The 20,517-nt window shown below is 43.4% G+C and overlaps 1 protein-coding gene across 8 annotated transcripts in view; it reads left to right on the forward strand.

Annotated features, from left to right (window-relative positions):
• Positions 1 to 20,517, forward strand: part of CCM2 (CCM2 scaffold protein) — a 278,566-nt gene that overhangs the window by 125,625 nt on the left and 132,424 nt on the right. For 7 of the 8 annotated variants that reach the window (XM_029588207.1, XM_029588208.1, XM_029588209.1 and 4 more), the window contains one exon: positions 12,796 to 12,972. In XM_029588207.1, coding sequence (XP_029444067.1) covers positions 12,796 to 12,972 — 177 coding nt within the window. Of the gene's footprint in view, positions 1 to 12,795; positions 12,973 to 16,632; positions 16,667 to 20,517 lie in introns of those variants that run through there. The other variant, XM_029588215.1, reaches the window with a different exon arrangement.

The following is a 20,517-nucleotide window of genomic DNA, read 5'->3' on the forward strand; positions in this document are numbered from 1 at the left end:
CACCTTTCCGTCCGCCATGAACCAAGCAAGACAGACATAGTTTCCCAACCACCCTGTTGTGCTAAAGCAAGGGGGCCACCCATGCCTCCCAGCAGATGGCACCACTGGCTTCTGTACCCTGCTACCGGCATGAGGTAGTGCCTTATGCCCCCATGCTTCCTGGTTCCTGACAGAACAATTTCTCTAAAGCCTTCTCTTAATCTTTTTAGGAAGGGGCCTTAGGATTGCTCTTGCACAGCTGCATCAATGCTGAGGATCCCCTGGACTCCTTGGCCACTCCAGCTGAATGCCTGCATGGGTTAACTTCTGGAGAGCTTGCTGGTTCTGATGAATCAGAGAAACTGTCCAAACTAGAACTCCCCATGGCTTTACACTTACTGTTTTTCTTTCTTAGGGTCAGCCTTTACTGAGTCCGCATCCCTGCCGGAATTGGCTGTGGTATCCATTTTCTTGGACTACTCACCCCTTGAAACCTCATCTCTCCTGCTGTTTTCATTGTCATTCAGAGCATTGCTCATTTTGTCCAGTGAACCCAGTCTCTTGTCTCCGTGTGATTGTGCTGTTTCGCTGTTGCCTTGTTTAGTCGTCTTGGACGTCTGCATGATGTCTTCGCCGCAGTATCCTGGTGCAGTGATGACAGTAGAAGTGTTTGTGTATAGCTTCGGTCATATTCCTGGCTCTCTGACCACTTGCCCCAGGCATTTTGAGGGGGGGGGGGTATGGACAGACCCGAAGGGGGCTTGGACCCCAGCTGCCAGTTGGGTGCTGTATTGGTATACCGGGAACCTACCCTGGTCCTGGAGCCCACTGGAAACTTTGCAATACAGTGGTGGTCTGCATCCCTGCCCATGGGCTAAACCCAGCGTGGCTGCCTGTGAAGGGTGCGCTAACCTGGCTGAGCCATATGCCATTCTCAGTTAGTGTTCTCTGGTAAGGGGTGGTCATCTGTGCTCCGTGACTGGTCCCTCATTTCAGTTACTATCTCCTGGGGTTACATGGGCAGGTTTTCTGACATCTGCTCACTGGGCCCTAGCCAATCTTATTCCCACTTTTTCTGGGTGTCTGCTTCTAAACACAGGTGATGTGTCCTCGACGAATCTGCCATATTTAAAATTGTCCTCTTGTCTGCCTCTGTCCCTGTTGGCTGTGTGTGTGCTTTGCGCGGGTGTCCCTCTCCCACCGATCAGTTGCTGCTCTTGACACACTCTGAGACTGTGTTTTGTACCTGAGGTGGCATGCCGCTGATACTGCTGCTAGGTTCCAGTCTGTGCAGAAAGGTCCTCCCCAAGCACTTGATTTTTGCCCCGATTTCCGTACTGTGCTGTGAGCTGGAGGAATGGGACCATGTAAACAGTATGAGTCTGCTGTATGGGTGGTCAGCATTGATGCCATATGCTGGCTAGCATGAAAAGGAAATGGTGTTTATTGAGCTGCTGTATTTCAAGACCAGCCAGTTTCTTCACCCTGCACACTGGCTCATTCCCTCCCCCATGATGTCACCCGGGTCTCCAGTGCCTGAATGAAGGGAATCAGGAACACACACTCACTCAAGCATCTGATGCATGCACAGGAGGAACGGGCCCAGCCCACCCACCATGTAATTGAGGGCATCCAGGCACCTATCACAGGCCCTTATATTTAACCAAGTATATTTAAGAAATAACCACTACTTATCACTGCATGATAGCTGTATGGGATCTATTTACTGTTTGGGATCTTGACAGGTACTTATGACCTGGATTGGCCACTGTGGGAAACAGGAGGTACTTGATGTCTCCTCTGTCTGACTCACTATAGTAAATTCTTATGTTCTTATGAATTTCTCCTAAATTGTTCTTGTTTAGTCTTCGTAAATCCTGCAACGGATTCAACTTTCTTGTCTTTGGGATGAGGAAGTAGTGGGAATAAAACCACCTGAGGGAATTTGTTCTGTTGCCCCCTGTTGAAGGAGTAACTTCACTTCCAGTTGAGATGGACAGAATGAGATGGGTCTGGATTGAAGATGATGCTGGATTGAAGGATAATGGGAGAAGTGCAAGCAGTAACCACACTCCACTATCTTTAGGACCCAATAGCCCATGGTGATCGATCTCAATTCTTGCAGAAACAGATGGATCCTTCCCCCTATGGGAGGAACCGGGATCCAGGTCCCAGTTCATCAAAAACGAAACCTCAGTTTAACAGGAGGCTGTTGTGGAACTTTTAGGTTGGCATCTTTCCTGGGCTGACTCCTCATTAGAAGCTGTTGCTGTTGGTGAAACATCAGAGTTATCTGGAAGGGGCATCTCTGTAAGAGAGAAGTATTGATGTCTGGACAGGGGAGGCTGGTCAGTACTCCTTGTTTAAAAGAACTAGAGAGCAGCATGTCCCTAACTTTGTGAAAGTTTCCCTAACCTTATTCCCAAACAAGTTATCTGTTAATGGGACATCTGCCTCTCTATCATGTACATCTTCTTGAATTCTACTGGCTATCAACCAGGCCATCCTGCATACATTAAATGGCCCCTGCTGATGCTCTGGCCTCAGGGTCAAAGAATTCATAAACTAAGTGGATAAGGGTTTCCCACTCTTCCACATCCAGAACTTCATAATGAAAATCTAAATGGTCCTGATCCAGGGAGCCTGCACAGGGTTTCATCTTTTTTATGCACTAATACAGGTACCACATAAAGTTGGTGAGTTACAGTGGGACCACTCAGCGATGAACATTGGAAGCTTCTTCCCAAAAAAGTCAGTCTTGGCTCCTTCCCTGCAAAGTGCTATTTGGAAACGCATCTATTTTTGACCTTTTTCGTAGCAAATTGCATCACTGATTGTGAGGGAGCTGGACATCTCTAAAACCTGGTGCCTGCTGTATCCTGTATTTTGTTTAGCTTTATAGTCATTAGAAGACAGGGTTGTCTCTCAGTCTTGTCTGCAAATCCCATAATAGTTGAACAGACATTGCAGTCTGTTCTGCAAGTGGCTCCAAAAGGTGAAGACCATGGACCTCCTTTTTCAGTTCCTTGGTCCTCCAGACATTTATATCCAATCTTACCAGCTTATCCAAAAACTTGGAGTACAAAAGACCCTTTGGCATGGATAAGTGTTCCAGAAGATTAGGTAGAGCATTTGACTGAGGTCTTGTCGAGCCCTCCTCCAAGTCCAATAGAAGCAGTGCGCTTTCTCCAAGACATTGAAGACAAAGGTGAAAGCTGAGGGTATCTTTGTTTAGGAGGGGACAATTCCAGCAGAGGAGCAGGATCAGCCAAGCCTTCTTCATCGATCTCCGACAGGCCTCCAGCGGCAGGAGATAATTTGTACATAGAACTAGCCTCCACAGAAGGCAACTCCTGTAATATTTATTTTATTTATTTAGTTTTTTCTATACCGGCATTCGTGAGAGTGTCACATCATGCCGGTTTACAATAAACAGGGGAGTGATGAAAGGTATAGAGAGCAAAGTAAATAACATGTGCTGAACCAAAAAACAGTTAGTTACAATAAAACAGGGATAAGTATAACTTGGAGCAGAGAAGTGATATGAAAAAATTAACATAATATATTAATCTAACTTTGACAAGGTACATTTATAAAGATTTGATGAGGTACATTAACAGGAGATTGTGGTAATTGCTAGGAATTGTCCATTTGAACTAATTGTAGGATTTATTATGTGAGGGTAGAGATAGGAAGTATTGGTTTTCTGCATTATGGGTAGTTATTGGAAGATGGTTGGAGGTGAGTTATGGTTTAATCCGAGTCTGGGAAGGCTTTTTTGAATAGCTGTGTGTGTGCTTTGCAATAATATACAGATAGGCGTGGAGGTAAAGGGCATTCCATAGTGAATGCAACTCTCCCATCTTGGAGAGAGAAGACTGTGGGGCACCCTTAATAGTTGGGAGGTAGAGACTTCACCAAACCATGATTTGATCAGATTGTTGCACTTTTTGGACCAGAGTCAGAGAAGACATCCTCCTCAGAAACCCACATTGGATCATCTTCCTGCGGTGCAGTGCAAAGCATGGAATCTAGCTAGGTTTCCAAAATTTGCACCAGGATAATCTGGCTCAGTGATTTCATCAATCACTCCCCAAAAGCTGGTGTTTTCCAGGGAGTCTTAAAATGTACACTTGGTACTGAGGCTTTTCATGGTGCCCTGGACAGTTTAGGGACCAGGTAAAAGAGATAAGATGATGCCAGAGATGTCTTTCCTGCCATAAAGGAAGAAGGCACTTGTACTGCCAACTGCCTGTTGGTGCTGAGGATACATGGAGCAGCTTCTGTACAGAGGTCTGTGCTCATGAGCCTTGTCACAGCAATGAGGCAGGCTTATGCACCAGAGATCACGCTGACTCCAAAGCTGGACGCTTCCATGCCTTGCTTAACCCAGGTTCTATGGCAGAATCGGAATCCAATGCCATAAGAGAGGGAGCTCTGCTCACCGATGTGGAAAGAGAAGAGCCCCTACCCGAATTGGCCTGGTGGGATTCCAAGAATCGGGAAGAAGAGCCACTGTTTACTCTATTTTCATTTTTCCTTGTATTCTTTGAGAAGCTCTTCAATTTTCCAGGCATGATTTCGCTGAGTTCTGGGGGACATTTGGCTGCAGTTGTACCAATTGAAGAAGTCATGATTTGGGCCCAATCACTCAAAACAAATGTCATGGCTATCTGTGATGGACATCAGTTGGCCAAATATACAATCCTTGAAGCCACTTAAAATATACTTCTTGGATCTCCCAGTCATGATGGAAAGCTGCCTTCTTTTTATTTTTTTTTAATGGAGTACCGAAAATGCTACTTTGGGGCTGCAGAGGCAGTGGGAGAGAAAAGGCAGCAAGGCAGACAAAAATTAAAAAAGAGATTTAAAAAAAAAAAAAAAAGGGAGGGTGCAGTAACTCAGGAGGATCACGCAGCAGTGCATACACAGGAACTCCCATGCATACTCCTATAAAGTTTTACTGATCTCTGAGAGATGGGTTCATTCGATGCTGTCTTCTGATGTCGCCCACATTTCATGGCTATTTTAGGCCTGCTTGTCAATGGAGAAATAAAACCATCTAAGGTTTGCATTAGGTAAGCATTAATTGCAGTCATTTAATCTTTTTATATTAAAATATGGAGATCACACCCAGTTTCTTATTTTGTGTATGAAACAAATGACAAATCCAAATTATACAGACTGTTCTTTTTCACAATATTTAATCAGGAAAAATGATCTTGTAAATAGTACACATGGTCTTCTCTCTCTCTCTCTCATCATCATATTTTGTATAAATTTGTATTTCATATGTCTATGTATGATGTATTATGGTTTTATTGTATTATGTCCTATTTACTTATTGTAATATATTTTTGAAGTATTATGATTTGTATAGAACAATTATGGTTAAGTGGAAAATAAAATAATGTATAGATCTGGAATTGAATTTGCTACTAATTCATCTGTTGGTTTATCATCAATATGCTATATAATGTATGCATTCAGTACCAGGCTGCTCTGTATAAATCAAGAGCAATTTATGATTTTATGCACATCCATCTCTACTTTGTCCTGCAGCTGCACAGACCTTTCCTTCCTTCCTTCCTTTAGTGTAATGTTAAGAGGGAGGCATGCAGGGCAAAAGTGAGGGATTTTCTGCACAGGAAATGAGAATACAATATTGTGGGCCAAACAGGTGCTGTGTATTTATTTCTATTTATATTTGCAATCCTTTCTTTTTCATTTAGTTAATTAATAATTAACATTTCTAATTCTTATACAAAAATGTGTGTGGGGGGGGGGAAGCCATGTAATTTATAAATACTGTTTGTACATATTATAGTACTGGTAAAATAAACCAGCTGGGTAACTAACCCAGTTGAACATATGACATAACCATCCTTTGCTCAGATTTAGATGACATTGAAGTGCATTGTGTAAGTTGACAGCATCTTTTGGTTCTGTTGATTGTGAATCCCCCAGTTCTTAATATTTCATTTTTTTAGACTCTGCCTTTGCTATTAATTAGTTGTGCCTCATTCCTATCAATTTTATCAAATGTTGCACCATATTTCCTCTTGGTAACACCCGTGCCTAGCTGTTGATGAATCATTTTTGTTGGCTATTGAAGGTGGTGAATCTGAGGCTGTCAGCATCTTAGCCAGCCTAACTTCTTGTAAAATCCATTTTTCATCCATCTCATCTATCATATTGTAGCAGGATTCAAAACAGAGTATGTAAATGACTTGCAAAGTGCTCTCAGCTGAAAGATTTTAGATGCTTGAACAGTGCTGATTGTCCCCTGAAGCTGTGGGTCAACTCAGATAATAATGACCCTGAGCCCAAGTCACATGAGGTGTAGCCTTAATTTCTAGCCCAAAACCTCTGTGTTATCCTGTCAACTTACTGTGATTCTGCAGTCGCAACAAAATGCCACAATTTTCCTTTTTGTCGCAGAATCTGGCACTGGCTGTGAAATGGCAGTTAACTGCCTTCCGTTCTTAAGTAATTCATGCCTGTTTCCTCCATCCTGTTATGTTGCTATAGAGACAGGCCCTAGTGGCTCCCATCTCTTCTCTTTTGACTCTTCCCTGTTCTCTATTCACTTGGCTTACACAGTAAACTGAACCCTTTGGCCAAGTTATGAGAGAGAAAGTGGGTGAGGAGTGTAGGTTTGTAAGTATTTTAGGGGAAAGGAAATTGGTTACAAGAATGATAGAGTATGGAGGAACTGGGGACAGGCTGGAAAAAGTTTTAGAAAACTTTGGCTCCTAAAAATTCTTGGCTGGTACCTAACCATTTTATTTTTTTTGCTGTTTTGCTTTTTTAGGTCTCTTAATTGCACTTATTATCCTCATTTTATTTTTTTTCCTTATTTCCTATTTTTGATTCTTTAGTCTCCCCTCTTGTGGCTTATTTTTCTTTCCCCCAAGCTCAAGCTGGATGTAGTAGTCCTAGTGGTTGGCATCATCCAGTAGAGCCTGACCAGTGACATTTACAATAAAGCTTTGACAGGCTTCACTGAATGTGTGCTATCGGTCAGGTTGCACATGGCTCCTCTCTATTCTGGGTTTTCCACAGAACCTAACAATCGTGCTTCTGTCCTCTTGCAGAAAACTTTAATTTATAATTTTGTCATGGGGTCTTCTGGTTCACCACCTTTCACTGCTATTTCATTCACTGGGTAGGTTTTCTTTCTTTGTCTGCCAGGATTTTTTGGGTGTGGTTTTTTTTTTTGGTAAAATCAAGTTGCTCGTCCTTGTTAATTCTTTTATTGATGCCCAAGATGTAGCAGAAGGCTAGCAGCTTTAGTAAGTGTCCTTGGTGCAGATATATCACGTCTTGTCGTGAATGCCCATTGTAGATGTGTACTCGGGGGTGGGGGTGACATAAGATTTCTCCATATGTAGAAAGATAACCCCTAGAGTGTATCGTCTCTAACTGAAGCTCATGGAAAAGTTCTTCAGGAAGTCTAAGTCCAGCCCATCAGCATCAAAAAGCCCAGGAGCTACACTGGCGATGTATCAATCTCCCTAGACAGTGAGCTCCCATAGAGACCAGGGAAGTAGACCATCTTGCTCCCCTCCACCTGATGAAAGCAAAGGATTTTGCTTCGACACCAGTATCAAAAAGCACTGATGCTAGACATCTGGCTAAGGCTAAGAAACAGTATCAGTCCTGGGAGCAAGGAGGGTTCTGGCTTTGTCCCTAAAACCATCAAAGTATTGCCCTAGAAAGCAAAGTGTACCCTCATTTGTCTCAAAATCACAAGAGCCTCCAAGGGCTTGGATGCAAGTCACTACACTTATTTCTCATGCTTTTTTGGCATTGGTAGTTTTCGAGGAGGAGTTGGCAAAAATTTAAGCAGTATTGGCTTGGAGAGCGAAAAGCGCTGATACATCAGTTGGAGACTCTATTTGCAACTGGCAGAATAATTCTTATGTCATTTCCTGTAGGAATATTCACATTGATAATCTCTGTGCCAGTGTCAATTTCCAGTGCAACGGGGGTGGAAGGAAGTTCCTTGAGGTAAATAAAATTGTCAGGATTTAGATAGCAACAAACAAGGGATATCCTTACTGAGGCCTTGCCTTCTAGACAGATGTGGACTCAGATTATACTGCCTACTCATTTTAGTTTATTCTAAGTACCTCTGGTGGTATGCCTACAAATCTGAGGTCTATGCTGACAGGAGGAGTCAACAGGTCTCCCCTTACGCCAAAATCTCATCCAGAGGACCTCTCCATTTGCCAGTTAAAAGAATGGCAAAGTCAATTTCTCTTGAGTTACAAGAGGAGGAAAAGTCCAAAGCAAAATTACTTGGGAGGGATGATCCATGAATTGGAGGATAAGAATATAAGAACATGCTATACTGGGTCAGACCAAGGGTCCATCAAGCCCAGCATCCTGTTTCCAACAGTGGCCAATCCAGGCCACAAGAACCTGGCAAGGATGTCAAAGGAAATCATGACAATGCTTATCAGATAAGTTCTTGGAGGAGAGACGTCCATTACCTGCTATTAATTCAGTTGACTTAGAAAATAGCCACTGCTATTACTAGCAGCAGTAACATGGGATAGACTTAATTTTTGGGAACTTACCAGGTTCTTATGGCCTGGATTGGCCACTGTTGGAGACAGGATGCTGGGCTTGATGGACCCTTGGTCTGACCTAGTATGGCATGTTCTTATCCTGTAGGACAGGGGTCGGGAACCCATGGCTCGCGAGCCAGATATGGCTCTTTTGAGGGCTGCATCTGGCTCGCAGACAAGTGTCGCCATACTTCGCGATTCCCCGCTGACCCAGCTGCTCCCCGGTCCTCTGCCGCCCGGGCTTAAAATGCTGTCAGCCCGGGCGGAACGCGGCAGGACAGCTGGAGTCAGCGGCACCGGCGTGCTCTCTTCTCCCCCCCCCCCCCCCGCGGCCCGGAAGAGGAAGTGGAGAGCATCGGGTGCCTGCGCGGGTGCCAGCGCTGGAGTCATCGGGTGCCTGCGCGGGAAGACCCGCGCAGGCACGCTAGTGTCCGACGGGAAGAAGACTGCAGCGCGGCTCGGAGGAAAATGAAAATCTTCAACCGCGGCCGATGGGACTCCGCCTTCGCCTCCGCGAGGGCTGAAAATGAAGGAGGTTAGCGTTGGGAGGTGGCTGCTGCTGCCGCGAGTTCCCGGGGGGGGGGGGGGGGGGGGGGGGAGAGAGAGTGAATGAATGAGCGAGCAAGCATGTGTGTTTGAGATCCTGTGTGTGTGAGTGAGAGATTGCATGTATGTGAATGATTGAGAGCCTGTATATGTGAAAGAGAGTATGTCTGTGATTGAGATCCTGCCTGTGAGAGAGAGAGCATGAATGTAAGTTTACCATTGGGAACCTGTATGTGTAAGTTTGTAATTGAAAACCTGTTTGTTTGAAAGAGTATGTGTGTATGATTGAGATCCTTTGTGTGTGAGAGAGATCATGTGTATGTATGATTAAGAGCCTGTGTGTATAAGTAAGAGAGAGATCATGTGTGTCTGTCTGATTGACAGCTGGTTTAGGTGATGGAGCATGTGAGTATGTGATTGAGAGCCTGTGTTTAAATGAGAGAGAGAGACCATGTGTGTATGTGTGTGATTGAGAGCTGATTTAGGTGAGGGAGCATGTGAGTATGTGATTGAGAGCCTGTGTGTAAATGAGAGAAAGAGAGGACATGTTTGTAAGCATGTGAATGAGAGTCTGTGTGTGAGAGAAAAAGACAGCATGTATTTATGTGATTGAAAGCCTGTGTGTGTGTGTAAGCGTGAAAAGATAGACAGCATGTGTGTAAATGTGTAATTAAGAGCCTATATAAGTGAGAGAGAAAAAACATTTGTATATGTGAGTGACTGAGAGCATGTGTGTATAGGTGTGTCATTGAAAGCCAGTGTGAGAGAGAGCGCTGGTATGTGACTGAGAGAGGAGAAAGTTCCAAGCAAACCACCCCACCTCCTGCTAATTCAGAACAATCTCAGGACACCTGGATATCAAACGTTCCCAGGTATGCAGAGCAAAAAAATGTTTGTATCCTTATTATTTTTCATTACTGGATCTTTGTGTCTGCTATTTTAAAATATTTTGTTGGTATCTGGAAATGTTTTATATGAGTTTTTAATTATTGGATATTCCACTCATCAGCTGTTTCGAAATATGTTCTTTTTGTTAGTACAGTTTTACTGCTGATGATTTTATATTTCTTGATTTGTTTTATAAGGATGTGTGATGTTTCTTTTTTCCTTTATTACACTGCATACAGAGACTCTGGCTTGTTGCAGTTTCCAATTCAGTTTTTGTCTGCATGCTTCTTGTTATGCGTTTTGGTCTCTTTATTCTATGTTAGGTGAGGGACAGCACGTGATTCAGGTGAGGTTTTCTGCTGGCGTGTAGTTTCTGTGTAGGACTCTATAGCAGCCTGACTTGGTCCGTTTTCCTAATAGGAGATGTATTGGTGTCTTAAGGCCTGGTGTAATATTTTCAGAGACTTATTGTACATTAAAAGTGGGATCTTACATAAAATGCACACATTTACTTGTATTTAGTTTTAAACATATTGTATGGCTCTCATGGAATTACATTTTAAAATATGTGGCGTTTATGGCTCTCTCAGCCAAAAAGGTTCCTGACCCCTGCTGTAGGAGATGCAGATAAGAATATGGAAGAATCCCCTCTGTCTCCCGCAAATAAGGAGGGCACAATAATATTATGCTATAAGGCTTCTGTATTTCAGAAGCAGCAAGTGCCTTGTCAGTTGTAGTCAAATCTACTCTAAAAAAGACCAAGATATTTAGCACCCACTCCTCTGTGCCCCTGGGGAAAAATTCATCAGGGTGCTATGTGCACTGCCAACATAGCATCCTACTAGCTCTTCATGTGAAACATGTTTAAAGAGGTTGAAGGTGAGACAGCATTTCCTTCAAGAGGTGACCCACCCTGGAGCCACTGGTGGACAAGAGTATGGATTGTGGAAAATGTGGTCTGTTCAACCTACAGTGTTTTTTCAAAATGGCATCAAGGTCTCTGAGTAGACAGTGTTTGCAGACCTGCATGACTGAGTATTTAAGACTTCAGATGTCAGGAGAGAGGCTTCAGACTCTTTCCATTGCCATTATTCCAGACCCAGCTTCCTTATCTAGGAGGTATTCAAGTAGGAGCATTCTCTCCTATCCCCTTTCCCCCATCAACAGCACGGACCTCTATCTCATCCCAGATGGCAGAGGGCCCAAAACTTGACTGCATCCAGGAAAGCATAGCCATATTCTCAGTATGCATGCCAGAGAGCATTCCTTTTGGGGAAAGGCTGAGGTTTTAAGTAAATCATTGGCCCAAAATAATCTCAGAATCTTAGGTTCTCAGCATACTAAAAAACATACAGATTTCAACATATAGAAATTTTGCCAGCTTGGCCACCAAGGAGCTCTTGGTTTGCTGTTTAATGTCAGGAACTGCTGCAAAAGGAACTCTTCTCTATTGGAGGCCAATGTGGTTGAAACTGTTCCATTAGAGGAAAAGAAGGTGGGGATTTTATGTCAAGTACTTCTGATTCCAAAAAAGCAGGGGGACTCCATCCTAGCCTAAACATAAGAGCTTTGAACAGATTCCTTGTAAAGATGTTCAAAACGATTTCTCTGGGCATCTTGGTTCCCTTCATAGAAAAAGGGGATTGGCTATACTTCCTTGATCTAAAAGATGCTTATACCCATATAGATTTCTATGTCATAGGAAATATCGTAGATTTGTAGTAGGGAAACACAACTTCCCAGTTTTGCATATGTTAGGTCTAGTATCAGCACAGAGTGTGTTCATAAAATGTCTTGTGGTGATGGCTGCACATTTAGGGGTGAATGTATTTCCTTACTTGGCCCATTGGCTGGTCAAGAACACCATATGAAGGAGGTGCCATAGAATCAATGGGCAAAACCATCCAGGTGCTGGAGTTAAGATACTCCATAAATTTATTCTAAATTACATTTGACCTAGTTAACTCAATTAGAATTTATAAGAGCACTGCTATACATGGCTCTGTAGAAAGCCTTTCTTCCACAGGAAGGGATCACCTTCCAGTGAGAACTTACATTCTGCTGTCCTTGGAGAATTTCTGTTAAAAGTAAGCGGTTTTCGCTTTCTTACTGCCTTTCACTCACTCCACTCATGGTGTCTTCCCTTTAGCACCTCTCTCCAGTCTCTTCTCAGATGGGCCCTGCCATATTGGCTGTTCTACCCAGACAAGTGCCAAATTTTGTACATCCTGGCACTCTAGGGAGGGGGTTGGGTTTCCAGCCCTGGAGAAGTGGGTGTATGAAACTGGAGGGGACAGAAAGGAGTGAGCTGAGAAATGGGTAAGGCTAGGTGAGGCTAGGTGAAAGGCGAAGGAGGGAGAAAGATGGAATTTAGTGCAAGAGGATATGGTATGAGAGAGACTAGATAAGAAATGGAGGAAGGAAAAAATGAAAAAACGTCCAGACATGTTGGAAATCAGTTTTTACTTTTAAAGAAACATTTTTGGCTATTGTACATACATTGTTTGTTTATGTAAACATGTATTGGAATTTCTACAGACATTCAAATCTTTGCTGCTGAATTTTCTAACCCTTGCTGCACAATATACCACATCCTGCTGCAATAAATCTGGTGGCTTGGTTCTAACAACTGTGTTATCAACCAAAGTAACTCCTTGCACACAGTTTATGTTGAGATTCGAAATATGTTGTAACAGATGATTTCTGGAAAACATTTTATTTGAATGCAAGAGTTTGTTAAAGGATCATAGCATTATTACATGTTCAGATGTTTACCTATTTATTTATTTATTTATTTTACCATCAGCCTGGGATCGTGTCGCCTTTTAAACGCGTCTTCCTGAAAGGAGAGAAGGGTCGAGATAAGAAAGCACAGGAGAAGGTGACGGAGCGACGGCCTCTTCACACAGTCTCCATTTCACAGTCTGATCATCGAGTGGAGCCGGATATACTGTTAAATGATTATATTGAGAAAGAAGTAAAGGTAAACTTTAGAATATTTTTGCTTTCTTGCTCTGAGAACTCCATTTAAGAGAGGATTTCTCCCATTAGAAAATGGGGATAAAGAGGCAATCTGATCAAACTTAAATAAATAAATCATAACTTGATAGTTATGTAGCTGTTGGTTATCCGTTGCTTTTGTTAATTTCCCCTGTTGCATTAAGATTTGTATTACCATCACAGTGACACATTTCTATGACTTCTTTATTTCTCTGACAAACAGCTATAGTGAACTGTACTGATGGAGCCCATGGCCTGGATCACATGTGGAGTCTGTTTTTCTCAGTTTTTGAGCATGTGCAGAGGCTTCCCTTGTGCCACTGGATTTGAAGCTGTTCATAGAAACATGATGGAGGAAGAATACCATATGGTCTATCTAGTCTGCCCATCTAATTTAGCTTTAGAATTCCCATTACTCCCTCAGAGATCCCCTGTATTTTACATGCTTGCTTGGATTCAGATACCGCTTTTGTCTCTACCACTTCCACTGGGAGAATGTTCCACACATCCACTGTCCTCTCTTTAAAGAAATATTTTCCTAAAATTATTCCTGAGCCTACCCCCTTTCATCCTCTGTTTTCTTTTCTTGACCCTTCAGAGGAGGAGGAGGATGTCCCATCAGACTATTGGTTATCATTTTAGATCTCAGAACAGAAACAAGTACTACTCTCCATCCCTCAAGCTATTACCAAAGGATCACAAACTCTGCTGTTAAACTGGGCAAGTGCCAAGCCTTAAGCAGTATCATCTGCACACAACTCAAGAGGGCTCAGACAAAATGTTCCAGACTCAAACCTGGAAGATTTCTTGATCCAAATTCAAACTGCAGTGGTCTCTCAGGGACCATCCCACCAGATGTTGATTTTTTTGTAGACATCCAGCCCCCTATAAGGCCTGCCCTAACCTTGTTACTTGAGATATTCTCAATCTGGCTTCCACTCTCTCCATTCCACTAAGATGGCATTTGCCAAAATTTCTAGTGACTGTTTCATGGCTAAAGTCAAAGGCCGCTTACTCTGTCGTATCCTCAACCTATCCGCTGCTTTTAACTCTGCTGATTACAGTGTACTCATTGATGCTCTGCTCTTGTTTGGTTTTCATGACTGTTAGATCTTGGTACTCATCTTCTTTTCCACTGCACCCTTAATGTATCTCTTAGTGGATCTTCCTCTACTAGAATCCTGTTATCGATCTGTGCCCTAAGGCTCTGTTCTTTTCTATTTTTAATCTTAACATAACCAAGACTGAACTTATTTCCTCCCAAACTCACTTTCCCCTTTTCACATTTTTTTTCTCTCTTGAAGGATAATTCCACCATCCTCCCTGTTTCCTCAGCCAGCAACATTGGGGTTGTCTGACTTCTTTCTCTGCTCACATGCTTAGCCTTGCTAAAATGTCATTTCGTTCTGTGTAAAATCGCCAAAATCCTCAGTTTTGTTTCTGAACACACTATCAAAACCCTTATCCACGCCAGTCACCTTCCACTTAAACTACTACAACTTCCTCCTCAGAAGACTGCCAATGAACAGTTGTACTCTGTTAGTCTATTCTAAGCTGCATGACACATCTTCCTCAAGTGTCATCATAACCATGTAGCCCCTCTTCTCATGGATCTGCATTGGCTCTCATGGCTTTATCTTGGCTTCCTGTCTACTTCTGCATGTAATTCAAGCTGCTAATTCTCATTTACAAGTGTATTCACTCTGCAGCGCAATGCTACATCTCCTCTTATGTCCCTCCCCATGACTGCATTCATTAGGAAGACTGCTTCTAACTGTGCTCTTCTCCTCTATTGCTAACTCGAGACTTCATGTTATGTCTTGGTGCTCTGTGTACCTGGAATGGCTATCTAAGCTTTTCCTGATCTTGACCCTTTCACACTAACATGTTTTTGCTATAATACTTGAAATTTTATCTTGTGTTTTAACTAGATTGTAAGCTTCATTGAGAAGGAACTGTTTCTATTTGCTGTAACTGTACAGCACTACATACTTCTAGTAGTGTCCTAAAAATGTTTAATAGTAGTAGTCTGGTTAATTAGAGATGTTTGACTAATTCTTTAAGAGTGTTAAGATACTAGTATTGGCTATCTCTATTCTCATTGGTGCATTTAGTAATTTGCCTCTGGTGACTTCTTAATGGGCCTCATGTGTGCCCTCAACTCAGATATAGATATCCTCATCAAAGCCAACTGATATTGAGAGTTATAATTGGTTATCTGTGTAAGTAGTTAACTGAACATCTCCACCTTAATCCCGGACTGATTTGTTTTTATATCTGTGACTTTGCAACCAGCTACTTCTGGGATGGCCTAAGTTCTGAATCTTCCTAAATCAATCAAATACTCAAAGGTCCAATGTGTTCTGGGCTTTGTCCTTTAGAGTGCCAGGAAGAGTATTTCTGAAGAGCCTGCTTGCCAGATTTCTTCTTTTAGCTATCTCCAAAGCCAGCCAAAAATGACTTCCAACTGAAGGACATTTCACACTTAAATATTTCTACAGATTAAGGTGATCTTTTTGATTTGCATATCCCGAGTACCCAGGTCATTTCCTCATGGCCTCCTAAAATACCTGGATGCCTATCTACTTTCTTCTAGAGGACACCATAATGGAGAATACCCATGCTTGGTCTAAGGTAGAAGAGTAAACTATCCAAGCAAATCTGGTATTTGACAACCATCCAGCTTTCAAATTGGAGCACTGTGGCCAAATCTGCTCTTAAGTCCAAGAAGCCGAAGACTCCTGCATCTATCCCACTAACATAATAAGACTCTGGACATCATCGGGGAAACTCTTCTTTTAGAACGTTCTGTTCTCCATGGACTAGCAAGATGAATCAGCCACACACATGGGGTGATGTCATCTGACAGTGGAACTAGTTTGTGTGTTAAGGGGGGGAGCTACATAATTTTTTTTTTTTTCTTGGAAGGCAACCCTTTGCTAGGGATGTGGTTGTTCATCCTGCTTTTCTTTTGTAGGAAATCAAGTTGCATACTTCTAACGAGGAAGCACATGCGGAAAGTCTCATGCATGGTCAGAAAAGGCTTTTCTGGATAGCTGATAAAAATGCTCTGTCGGCACCATCAGATGATGCCTACTTGTATGGCTGATTATCTTGCTGTCCATAGAGAACACCCATTATAGTTAAGCAACTGGTTTTTCTCTCCAAAATATCCATTTAATATTCTGCCATTTTTCCTTCCTGAAGTATTGATTTGTGAGCCTGGTTAGAAATGTTTTTCTTGAATGTCCACTATTTTTTTTTAATTAACAGAAGTTTCACGCACCACCATTCCAGTATTATAGGCTATGGGTAATCCTGTAGACATTCTTCCAAGGAAACTGTAAATCTGTGTCAAAAGCTGGCAAAGCAGTAGGCCTCTGCTTTTTATTTGTGGAATCTGCCTAGGCCAAATCTGAGTGTGCCCAAACAGACTCCACTGACAGTACCATGGATCCTTCAGCAGTCTTTCCATTCTAGTTGGTCTAGGTTGGGCATCTGATTTGCAGTAAGAACATGCTGATGCTGTGTGCTCCACTGCCTCTGCCTGCATTAAACTAGGTAGATTAGGTAGCTTTTTATGGTCCTTACCTGCCGCCATATTTTTTTTCTTTTCCCAGCACTGCACCAACAATGATGAATTGATCCTTTGGATAGAATGATACATCATCTGAAGGGTAAAGATCTGTTTGCCCTTAGGTTTATCTATATTTATGAGCATGCAATTTTAGGAGATTCCAGTTGAGACTGGAGAAAGATTTGTATGTTTCCTCAGGCACTCAGCACTTTGTCCCCACCCTGAGTTGGTTTTTAAAAACAACTTTGAGTAAACATTAGTGCAGTTGGTGCCACTTATTGAAGGGAGTTCAGTTTTTGTTCAGAATCTAGCTGTCAAATTATAAAGTCTACTTTGCTTGTAGCATCTCATCAAGCTGTCTGCAGTGTCAGGTTGTAGCAAATTTTATTAACTTGGCTGATGGCCTCTTACAAGCGTCTCAATTCTACTGAGCTAAAGCACTTGATTTGGAAGGGTGCAATTTTGGTGGCAATCACCTTATCCTGCAGAATCATTGGGTTCCAGATCATAGCGATTTCATCTACATTTATACTAAATTGCATCCCAAGTGTCCTGCATAAGGTGGTGGTAGACTTCCACTTTAATCAGTTTTTTCAGATTCTTCCCTCACTCACATGCACTTCACACACAGGCCAAAGTGTTTTACAATCCAGTCTGGAAAATTAAAACCCTTGGTCCACTTACATTTTTTTGGTGGGAGCAGGTCCTGAAGTATGAATGCTCATGGTGCCATATTTCAGCCCTGGTTCTAATTGAGGACCTGCCCCCACTGGAGCATCCTCAATTAACACAGTGGAAGCGAAGATGATCCAGGAATCCAACCCAGGCCTCATACATGGTAGTAGGCAGCACTGCCGTTGGTCTATTCCCACTCAGCTTTCTGGCTGCCAGGCTGCTTAGTGACAATCATTTATCTGAGGAAAAGTAAGATGGCAACCCTCATAGGTGGGTGACATCATCCAGTGGAGCCCAGCCTGGAACATTTATGACAGTTTCTAGAACTTTGACTGTGCCTCACTGAGCATGCCCAACAAAACCACTCACCCATGTGAGGGCACCTTCAGTCTCTCCTTTTCTGCAGAGCTCACTGATTGCGGTTCTTCTGCTCCTAGGCCAATGTTTACTGCTTTTTGGGACACAGTATCATTTGTCACAGGGCCCTGTGGTCTTGTTCGTTAGTTTCCTTAGGTAGATTTTTCTGTCTTTTCATACATTTTCTATTTCTGTGCCGGACCATCGCATCATCAAATTCAACTTTAACTTCATTATTTTCTGGTCATATTCCAAAAAACAAAGGAGCACTGCTGCATGTAAACAGTCAAATCAAACAAAAGAATGTGCAACATAAATTCAGTGTCCACACAAAGTTCAATAGTAGGGTGTATTCATTCAAAACGGCAACTCCACAGTGTTATAACAAATTTGTATATAAAGCGGGTCCCCCGACACGGACCAGTGTTTTGCCGTGAGGCTTGCGTCGGGAGGGACAGACAGAACTTTAGTTATTCTGTGTCGAATTCAATATTCACAAATTTGTTATGATAACACTGTGGAGTTGCCGTTTTGAATGAATACACCCTACTATTGAACTTTGTGTGGACATTGAATTTATGTTGTACATTCTTTTGTTTTATTTTCTGGTCAACCATGTCTAGCTGGTTCCAGCAATGCCCTCTGTGCTTTAGAGTTATCTCTGTTACTGATTATCATGATTTCCCTAGTTATCTGTGTAAGTAGTTAACTGACCAACTCGGGACCAATGGGTTATGTGCTCCCCTGCTAGCAGATGGGAGACAGTCAGGTTTCAAAGCTGACTTCACCCTGCAGTGACCTCAGCCATTCAGTATCTCTGTCTTCTAGCAGATGTGGACGCTATCCCCACACCAGCAGCAGTGTTTAGCGGGATTGCAACACTAGTTCACAGGAGAAATTTAACTTCAAATTGAAAGGAAGATTGAGCCCCTCTCTCCTGCGGAGATACCTAAGTGTACCTCCCCCTGTTGAGAATTCCTGAGGTGATTTCCAAGATCCCTCAGGTTTGCCTTGGTCTGGTAGCTGGCTCTCAGTGCGGACTTTGCTGCTGAATCAGCTGAAAGGCAGTGGGTGCAGAAGCAGAGCGCGGCAGTGACTGCCTAAGCCCTCTCCATCTGCAGCCGGAGACAGTCTCTGTACTCAGCCGGTAAGCACTGAGACCAGTTAAGTGGAGAAGAACTCTGATCCAGAGCTTGGAAGGGCTTTGGTAAGTCTTTCCTCTGGTCTCCTTGCTCAGCGCACCGTACCGACATCGTTCCTGATCCCATTTGGGTGAGGGAAGGGGGTTTCCAACCGGGTTGAGTGACCCCCCCTGATGGGCTAGGCCTGCTTCAGGCTTGGTGGACTCTCCACGTGGTGATCCACAGTGGCAGCGCCGTTTGGTGTGGCGCCATTTCCCCCCTTTGTCCGGTATGCACAGTGCGGGCCAGCCTTCTGTGCGCTTAACGTGCATGTAAGTATGCGCATAGCTGCACACGCAACTGCATGCATAAGCGCGCGCACAACTGGCTGCTTAGATCTATGTGCGTCGAGGAGAGTCTGTGTGCGCTCAAGAGGCTAAACGCACAAGCTACAGAGGTTATGGCCCTGGCAGCAAAGAAGCTCAGACACTCTCTTTACGCTCCCTGCCATATTAGGGCTGCATAGTCTGACCTGGAATCCTTCCTGTGTCAGCACTGTGAGGAGGCCCAGGGAGGGCTGGATTCTCAGAAATTTTCCAAGTCCATCCTTCGACTTGGTTGGGCCGGGTCAGCCACAACCTTATCTGACAGCCTGATAAGGCTGCTCAGTCTGAGAGTTATAACTCTGGTACCTATACCCCAAGTTAAATACAGGGTATTATACCATCTATTTCATCATGCCCAAGAAAGAGGGTTCATTCCGACCCATCCTGGATCTCAAGAGAGTCAATAGTCATCTGTGGATAATTTACTTCTGCATGGAAACTCTTTGCTCAGTTATGCCAGTGCAACTGGGAGAGTTCTTAACCTCCCTGGACCTCTCGGAGGCCTGCCTTCATATTCCAGTCCATCAAGACCACCAACGCTTTCTACGCTTTGCGGTACTTGGCCACCAATATCAGTTCCGGGCATTGCCTTTCGGCCTGGCAAGTGCCCCAGAACATTCTTCAAAATTATGGTGCTTGTGGCAGCGGCACTGAGGAAAGAAGGGATCCTGGTGCACCCTTACTTGGACAACTGGCTGATCCAGGCAAAGTTGTTGGAAGAGAGCCTCCAGGTGACCAGCAGGGTTAGCTTTTTCCTACAGAAACATAGAAATGACGGCAGAAGACGACCAAACGGCCCATCCAGTCTGCCCAGCAAGCTTCACATTTTTTTTCTCATACTTATCTGTTTCTCTTAGCTCTTTGGTTCTATTTCCCTTCCACCCCCACCATTAATGTAGAGAGCAGTGATGGAGCTGCAACCAAGTGAAATATCAAGCTTGATTAGTTATGGGTAGTAGGGGAAGTAACCGCCGCAATAAGCAAGCTACACCCATGCTTATTTGTTTTACCCAGACTGTGTTATTCAGCCCTTATTGGTTGTTTTTCTTCTCCCCTGCCGTTGAAGCAGAGAGCTATGCTGGATATGCGTGAAGTATCAGTTTTTCTTCTCCCCTGCCGTTGAAGCAGGATATGCATTGAAAGTGAAGTATCAGGCTTATTTGGTTTGGGGTAGTAACCGCCGTAACAAGCCAGCTACTCCCCACTTTGTGAGTGCGAATCCTTTTTTCTTCTCCCCTGCCGTTGAAGCAGAGAGCTATGCTGGATATGCGTGAAGTATCAGTTTTTCTTCTCCCCTGCCGTTGAAGCAGAGAGCTATGCTGGATATGCATTGAAAGTGAAGTATCAGGCTTATTTGGTTTGGGGTAGTAACCGCCATAACAAGCCAGCTACTCCCCACTTTGTGAGTGCGA

This window comes from Rhinatrema bivittatum, chromosome 2 (genome assembly GCF_901001135.1).
Source record: "Rhinatrema bivittatum chromosome 2, aRhiBiv1.1, whole genome shotgun sequence".
Lineage (NCBI taxonomy): Eukaryota > Metazoa > Chordata > Amphibia > Gymnophiona > Rhinatrematidae > Rhinatrema > Rhinatrema bivittatum.